At 32.1% G+C, this 8713-nt stretch overlaps 1 protein-coding gene across 1 annotated transcript; it reads left to right on the forward strand.

Annotated features, from left to right (window-relative positions):
• Positions 1-1991: 1991 nt before the first annotated feature.
• On the forward strand, positions 1992-6134 carry LOC114185476 (protein CLAVATA3 INSENSITIVE RECEPTOR KINASE 5-like). Its single transcript, XM_028073212.2, has 11 exons — positions 1992-3016; positions 3107-3239; positions 3386-3457; positions 3540-3683; positions 3779-3850; positions 3962-4021; positions 4143-4240; positions 4385-4534; positions 4670-5011; positions 5104-5483; positions 5579-6134. Exons 1-11 carry the CDS (start codon positions 2917-2919, stop codon positions 5897-5899), a joined length of 1872 nt encoding a protein of 623 aa, XP_027929013.2. The 5' UTR covers positions 1992-2916; the 3' UTR covers positions 5900-6134.
• Positions 6135-8713: the final 2579 nt, after the last annotated feature.

The following is an 8713-nucleotide window of genomic DNA, read 5'->3' on the forward strand; positions in this document are numbered from 1 at the left end:
TGTTTTGTTGTCCTGAATTTATGGATATATAAATTTATTAAGAATCATAGATAAAGGTTAGGTATGTTGGGAGTAATTTTTAGTATATTAAGTATCATTAGGATTGATGGATTATTTTAGATTGATTTATAAGGGAGACTCACTTCAATTCATATTGTTCATTATAACACTTTTACCTAAAAATTCATGTTAAGTTCAAAATATGTTACTTATATTTTCTATTTAATCTAAATTAAATAAAATTAATCCTAGAGAGGAGTATATAGTTATTTTATAATAAAAAATTTTAAGACAATCTAATATTTTCTTTATATGGAAATCCTTTAAAATCATCACACCCACTATATCATATGCTAAAGTTATATTATTATCTATTAGGCTAAATTACATTTTAGTCATTTTATCATCGTATTTTTCAAAAAAAATTATCTTTTTATTATGCTAATCGTCAAAATGTTAGTCCATTTATTTATTAATTTGATACTTAATGTTAAACAATGTAATATATATAACAAGGAATTGCTTAAAAAATTATTTTTCAATAATGTTATTCCACAATGTATAAATTTATAGTTTAAAAATTATATTTATGTAAGTAAACATATTTATTAATCAATTAAAAAATAAATATATAAAAAAAATTATCTCATAGTTATTAAAACTTGCAAATGAACAACAACCATATACCAAAAGTTGGCATGCAAATAATATAAGTTCCTTTAAACACCTTTTATCGGATTCTGGTTAATCCACTCAATCTTATTTCCAAAACAACTATATTTTCAATATTTCTAGTTTTTTAAAAAAAGTATTGACATTCTTAGTAATGAATAATTAGTGATAAATATTTTAGGGTCTGTCTGATATAACTGGATATTGGCATAAATATAATAATTAATTATTACCTTATAAAAAGAATAACAGCATAAAAATATAACTTTAAGTCAATCAAGATTAAAATCTTCTCAATAATGTTAAACACATATCTCCATCATGTTGGTTCAACCCATTTAACAGAAAAGACAAAGAATCCTAGAAAACCCCAGCCTTCAAAATGTTTTATATTAAACAATAAAAACAAATCAATAATAAACATAATGTCATAAAATTGCAGAGTGCAATTCTTTTGAAAATGCAAAGGATCCGAATCCTTCTAAAAGTAATTCCCCAAAGATCTAAAGTTAAACCCCAAATAGTAACACAATTGTACTCTTTGGTAAAAGACACCTCTTTTGCATGTAAAAGTTTGTCCTAATTCAATTTTACATCACTTTGTTAAGGTAAAAAATTACATAATTAAATTATTAAGGTAAAAATTACTTTTAATTTGTATAAGTTACAAAACTAAAAATAAGGAACAATTGTTCAAGTCTAACTCAATTGTATAAGATTAGACTCCGCATTGAAATTTATAGCTATTTATACAGTAACGTAAATTTGTTTTTATCTTTTTGATCGATGTGGAACATTGAAGTATAATTGAAAATTTTGGAGTATTCACTTGGATATGAGGTTAATGTTTGGAACACTAGAGTTCAATAATATACGTTTCTGACATTTTTTGTATGGAGAATGAATGTGACAGTTGAGTTGTTTGGTAAGAATAACAAGTAAGCAGAAGAATAAAAGCAAAATATTAGGGTTAATGCTGAGGTAGAAGGTAGGAGAAAGAAGAGTAGTTTGTAGGGTTAATGTTAGTGTAAGTTGGAAATGGTGAGAGTGTGATATAATAATAAGAAAAGAAAAAAATGGAAAAGGAAAGTGTGTGGTGTGGTGGGTCACGGAAAGAGAGAGGGGAATGGCAGTGGCAGCTTTTGCTTTTCAAAGTTTTACTCTTTTTGAACAATTTTATGGGAATGACTGTCTGCTGTGGGAATAGACCAAAGAGACCAAAGTGTGATGGTTAGCTCATAGTGCTTTATGGAATCTATAAAGCACATACCATTCATTTCCACCACAAAACCACATCATCTTATATTATTTTTTATACCTAACTCACATTTTTCTGCTTCATCTATGTTATCTCACACAATCTAGCATCAATCTTCAGTCCCCCAGAACACCATTTTCCTCGAGATTCTCACATTCTCAATACCTTAATATTCTAAATTTTAACTTTAGGACTCTACTAAATGGCCAAACTCCACCCTTTTGGATTCTCCACCAAACCATAACCACTCATGGCTTTTGCTTGCTAATCTAACACTAATCCAACAAATTAAAACAGATAAACAAATACTATGTAATGTACTGAGGCTGAATCAAACACGTAGGATTTTGGTTCTTTGCAGCCAAAAGGGAAAGAAAAGCACTACTGTATTATTCTTTTGTTCTAAATGTGTCTGCATAATATTCATTAATAAAATCTAATGATATCTCTCATGCGACAGTACTTTTTTTTCTTTTTTCTTTTTTCTGCTTTATCTACTACTTTGCTGATGCATATATAGTTTCATGAAAACTTCTTTATGCTTTTAAGTGCATGTGCATGATTAAGTAAGTAACTCTCAAGTGCATTTCCCGTTCTCTCCCTGCCACATATGTGACTCAAACTTTTACCTTGAATTGGTTTTTATTCATCTGTTTTTGTTCTGAGATTAAGGCCATTATATATATAATATTTTGTTTACAGCTTCCTGACTCAGTGACAGGCATGCTACTTCTCTTTATGCTGTCTAAAAACATGTCTTTTTTCACCCCTTTGAACTGACACGAGATTTTTCGGTGAATGAGATTCTAGCATGGAAAGAAGGGAGTGAGTTTCTTTTTCTTATTTTGAACACCACAGTGATGAAAGCACACCCATTTCAGAACTGTTAAACGTTCCATATTTACATCTTTCTGGGTTGAAGTTTTGAAACCTCAACCTCAAGTGAAGTGTACTTGCATCTTCTTTCTTGGAGATTTTCAATCTGAATGGGGAATCCAAGAGGAACAACTCTTTTGTTTTTCACATTGTTCTTCTTTTGGAGCTCCGCAGATGCTTTGCTTTCTCCCAAGGGAGTGAACTTCGAAGGTATGCAAACTTGAAATTTTGCTCCTTCTTTCCCCTTGTTCATAGCTTCATAATATGCAGAGTTTTGAAATAGGTCTCTTTTTAATGCAGTGCAAGCCTTAATGAGCATAAAACGCTCTCTGGAGGATCCACATGGTGTTCTAGACAATTGGGATGGGGATGCTGTTGATCCATGTAGCTGGACTATGGTCACATGTTCTTCAGATAACTTGGTCGTTGGACTGTGAGTCTTTTCCTTCAATCTTATAATTAACCTCTTGAAATACTGTTCCAATTTTGGACACACTCAACAGGTGTTGTACCAGGTTGTAGTGCAAATTGATTCAAGCTTAAGATGAAAGTTGTGTTGTGTTGTGTTGTTTTGTGCAGGGGCACTCCAAGCCAAAGTCTATCTGGTACTCTATCTCCGAGCATAGGCAACTTAACCAACCTTCAGATTGTGTAAGTAATTGCAAGGCTCTATGCAATTTGATACTCTCAAGATGAATGCTTCTTATTGACTATGTTTTGGACAACTTTTCAGGCTGCTACAGAATAACAACATAAGTGGACCAATCCCATCAGAGCTGGGAAAACTTCCTAAGCTTCAGACCCTTGATCTCTCAAACAACTTCTTCAGAGGGGAGATTCCTCAATCTCTGGGACACCTTAGAAGCCTCCAATACCTGTAAGCATAGATAAGCTTGGGTTTGATATCTTGAGATGAAACCATTTTCAGTATCAATCTCTCTGATGCTGAAATTTTCCCTAAAATTGTTTCAGGAGGCTCAATAATAACACTCTTGTTGGTGAATTCCCAGAGTCTCTGGCTAACATGACCCAGCTTAATTTTCTGTAATACACATGAACTCTTCTGTCTTATACTTGTATCTTATGCATCATTTCAGTTCATTTTTCCAGTTTGGTATTGCTAAAAACGTTTCTTGTTTTGTGATTGTAATTCAGTGATTTGTCATACAACAATCTCAGTGGCCCGGTGCCCAGAATTTTAGCCAAATCATTCAGGTAACTCTCTCTGTCTCTCTATCTATCTCTCGGTGTTATGTATGTGCATTTTTGCTTGGAAGGAAAACAGAAAATTGGGTGCTGGCCTATAGATTAATCCCATTCGTTTTTATTGTTTCAGCATTGTTGGAAACCCCATTGTTTGTGCCACGGGAAAAGAGCCAAACTGTCATGGGATGACATTGATGCCTATGTCCATGAACTTGAACAATACCGAACGTAAGATCTCGTCAGTGTTTGTCATGTTTTTTAAAATTCATTGTTCTTACAAGCCTTGTGTCAGTTTCCCATGTACTAGTGTACTCTGATACATTCTGCACAGTCATTGTTATGATGCTGATAGCAATATCTTTGCTTCTCTAGATGCTTTACAATCAGGAAGACCAAAATCTCATAAAATGGCAATTGCCTTTGGCTTGAGTTTGGGATGTCTCTGCCTCATAGTTATCGGTTTTGGAGGTGTTATTTGGTGGAGACACAAGCACAATCAACAAGCATTCTTCGATGTCAAAGGTACTTTCCCATTGAACACCTTAAATGAGATCAATTTCGTTATATAATAGTGTTCCTGTGCATCAAAAGCTACCAGTTTGAATTCAAGTATGGTATGTTCTCATATGCTTATGATCTTTATGTTAACTGTTTCAGACCGGCATCATGAAGAAGTGTACCTTGGAAACTTGAAGAGGTTCCAATTCAGAGAACTCCAGATTTCTACTAACAACTTCAGCAGCAAAAACATCCTAGGAAAAGGTGGTTTTGGAAATGTCTACAAAGGAGTTCTCTCTGATGGTACTCTTGTAGCTGTAAAGAGGCTTAAAGATGGCAATGCCATTGGAGGAGAGATTCAATTTCAGACCGAAGTTGAAATGATAAGCCTGGCAGTGCACAGAAACCTCCTCAGACTCTATGGATTTTGCATGACACCAACAGAAAGGCTTTTGGTTTATCCATACATGTCCAATGGCAGTGTTGCTTCTCGTCTCAAGGGTGAGTAAGATCAGTTCTAAATTTCATACTCAAATTAGACAACCTCGTTTAGTGTACCTAAGGATTCCAATACCAAAATTGGTGGTTTTCAGGTAAACCAGTGTTGGACTGGGGCACTAGGAAGCACATTGCTTTAGGAGCAGCAAGAGGACTACTTTACCTTCATGAGCAGTGTGATCCAAAGATCATTCACAGGGATGTGAAAGCTGCAAACATATTGCTTGATGACTACTGTGAAGCTGTGGTTGGAGATTTTGGGTTGGCAAAGCTTTTGGATCACCAAGACTCACATGTCACAACTGCAGTGAGAGGCACAGTGGGGCATATTGCCCCAGAGTACCTTTCCACAGGACAATCCTCTGAGAAAACTGATGTTTTTGGATTTGGCATTCTCCTCCTTGAATTGATCACAGGCCAGAGAGCTCTAGAGTTTGGAAAATCAGCCAACAACAAAGGAGCCATGCTTGATTGGGTGAGTTTCTTTCCCTTCATTATTCATCAAAAAACTCTTTCCTTCATCACAAACCAAATGTTAAGTCTCTAAGTCCTTGTGTTGTTCACATTCAGGTAAAGAAAATTCATCAGGAGAAAAAGCTTGAAATGCTGGTAGACAAGGATCTGAAGAGCAACTATGACAGAATTGAACTTGAGGAAATGGTTCAAGTGGCCCTCTTGTGCACACAGTATCTTCCAGGGCACAGACCTAAAATGTCTGAAGTGGTTCGCATGCTTGAAGGTGATGGATTAGCAGAAAGATGGGAAGCCTCACAAAGAGTTGACACAACCAAGTTCAAACCGCAAGAGTCGTCTTCATCAGATAGGTATTCTGATCTCACTGATGACTCTTTGTTGTTAGTCCAAGCCATGGAGCTCTCAGGACCCAGATGAATCAATTGTCCAGTAGCAGCAGTACATTTTCATTTTTGTTTTAAAGGTGTTCAAAGAAAGCATATGATAGTTGAATCTTTGTTACAAGAAGATTATAATGTTGTATGATAGAGATTTACCAGAGCTGAAAAAGGCTCTGGTAATGTTTACTTTCAAATGTACAGAATCTCATTCGTTGAATGTTAATTTTGTAATATGAAAAATGAATTGCAGTGATTGAACAATGTTTTCTTTAGCTGTGTGAGTTGCAACCTCAATTACGCATGATGGTTTTTAAATTCAAACAACATTAACAATAATAAGACACGACCATAGAGACTGATAATCTATGTTTATGAAAATGTGAACCTCTTAGGTGGTCCCATGGTAAGGTGCAACGGTCCTTTTACTTTGGTAGTTGATCCATTTAGGTTTGTCCCAGGGAATGGTGCAATGGTGATTCTTTCTATATAAAGCTGGGCATAAGTGTTGTACCTCTTTTACCTAACAACAGGATTTCTCCTCCACACCTCCTTTCCCATTCCCCTAACCAACACCACCAAAAAAATCTTCATTCTTTTATCTTTACTCCATTAATTATATGTTTATAAGAGGGCAATGGATTAAAATATTAACATTGTCAAGTCTCTTAAATAACTTCAAACTTTATTTTAGCTTTTTATACTTGATCTATGATTTTAATAAACTTATATATATTAATCGACCTAAACCTTCGCATAAGTTAGGATAATGATATTTTAACCCACTTTTTTATCCACTTTTAACCCACAACTCCGATCATCTTTCGATTATTTATTTTCATCAAAATATCATTATACCATAAGTTAATAGGTTGACAATGAAAAACAATGATAAAAATAAAAATATATTTCACCAATATACAAGAAAGATTTTAATTAGAATGTTAAAATATGTTTTTAATCTCTAAATTTTTGTGTCAAATTGCAATTCGTTCATATCTTAAATATTGATACAGTTTTGTCCTACCGACTTTAAAACATAATAGATATATTTCTTATAACTCAATTGTGATGCTAACGTTTGAACTGTTTATATTGTTTGATACGTTATAATTCAAATTTTAACTTGAAATGTCGTTTAACACAAGAAAGAATTAATACAGTTAAGTTAAAAGGATTATATTTATTCATTTATAAATTTAAAAAAATATATATATATCGACAATGACAAATTTTAATTTTTTGTTCATATTTAGGACTAGAAACGTATTTAACTCTTGAAAGTTTAAAGTATTTTGTGGCGAAAACTGAAAATTTGTTCGTGAAATATGGTGTGCGTGTGTTGTAAGGCTATTTTATCGTGGTTGTATTATTGGGGGAGAAGTTAGATACTACAAAAAAAAAATATCTTAGAATTTCCTGCACTAAATTTTAAAAGAAAATGGAACAAAGACCAGATTTGACAATAATTTTTGAAATAAATAACAAACACGTGATGCCTCACAGTCCATGGGCTTTGTTTGTGAAAAAAGAGACGTGATGAAGGCTTTTGTTTTCTAGAGTAGAGATAGAAAATAGGGATTACAGGAAATAAAAGCCCGTGATTGAATATTTTATGGACTCCAGTACTGAACTCAGATTATTTTTGAAAAATAATAATTTGCAAACAAGAATGGGCTATCTTTCGTGAATTTTAATCGAACCCATTAGCCCAAAAAGAACCCCTAACAAAGCGTAAGCACGATAGAAAATTTTACAACATTGAAAAGTTTTATTTATATTGAATTTAACTTTTTTCATTATAAAGTTTAAATTTTGGATTCTTTTTAAGAATTCAAAATTTATTATATTTTAATTTATTTTTTGATATAGTTCTCTAATTACTATAAAATACAAAAACTACTGTTCTAACCTTAAGATATTGATAAAAAATGATAATCACATACTTTAATAAAAAAAATATAGTTAATAATTACTAGAAAACAAGTTCACCAATTTTAGTGAAGAAATAACCTAATTTATGTTTTGGCCAACGTTAGGGGTGAGAATAAAAATTTAACCGGTCGAATTTGAGAAATCCGAAAAAGAAAATAGAATATAGAAACAGAATATGAAGTTTTCTAGTTTTAAATAAACAAATTATTTATTGTGAGAATTTCAATTTATTTTAAAATTTTCTTGTAAATAACATATCTGTTAAAATATATTTTAAATCTTTTATAAAACATGAATTAATTCTAAGATAAAATTTCAAAATAAAAGGAACGTTTCATCCAACTCATATGATTAAACGGAATGAAATGAAATTTGGATGAATAAAATGTGAATTGGGAATCTATTTATCATCTCTTAAAAAGTATACTGAAATTTAATTTGTAACTCATTTAGTAGAAATCACAATGATTTATAAAAGTATGCAGTATAACATTATGATGAAACGAATTCGTAACTTTTTACTTTTATTATTAGTACGTTGAAGTTACACATAACACATGGTTAGACAAATGGAACTAAAGAAATATTCTCTTTATGATTTACCAAAAAGAAAGAAAGATTGCAATTTAGGTTGTCTCAGAAGTCTCATTTGAGAATCTATCACTCTCGAAATAGAATGGTTCCTTCTTTCCACTCGCTTCCTTAAATTATAATACATAACATTTCTTTCAAAATATTAAAAATGACAGTTTTTTTTTTTTTTTTACTTTAAAACTATAACTACAATCATGCATGACAAGACTCCTAATTAATTTAAAATACACTCTTGACAAAATAAAAAACATTTTAAAACATGTATTAGGTTAGTTTTAACTTATTAACAATGTTCCGGTACATTCAATAAGTGAGTCGATGTTAA

This window comes from Vigna unguiculata, chromosome 5 (genome assembly GCF_037176805.1).
Source record: "Vigna unguiculata cultivar grain cowpea cultivar isolate G323 ecotype 2 chromosome 5, ASM3717680v1, whole genome shotgun sequence".
Classification (NCBI taxonomy): domain Eukaryota; kingdom Viridiplantae; phylum Streptophyta; class Magnoliopsida; order Fabales; family Fabaceae; genus Vigna; species Vigna unguiculata.

Bases quoted from the DNA above. Each gene is read 5' to 3' on its own strand.
- LOC114185476 (XM_028073212.2), top strand. From the start codon at position 2,917: ATGGGGAATCCAAGAGGAACAACTCTTTTGTTTTTCACATTGTTCTTC. The intron at 3,684-3,778 runs GTAAGCATAGAT...AAATTGTTTCAG, and splicing joins CTTAGAAGCCTCCAATACCT to GAGGCTCAATAATAACACTC. The intron at 5,484-5,578 runs GTGAGTTTCTTT...GTTCACATTCAG, and splicing joins AAGGAGCCATGCTTGATTGG to GTAAAGAAAATTCATCAGGA.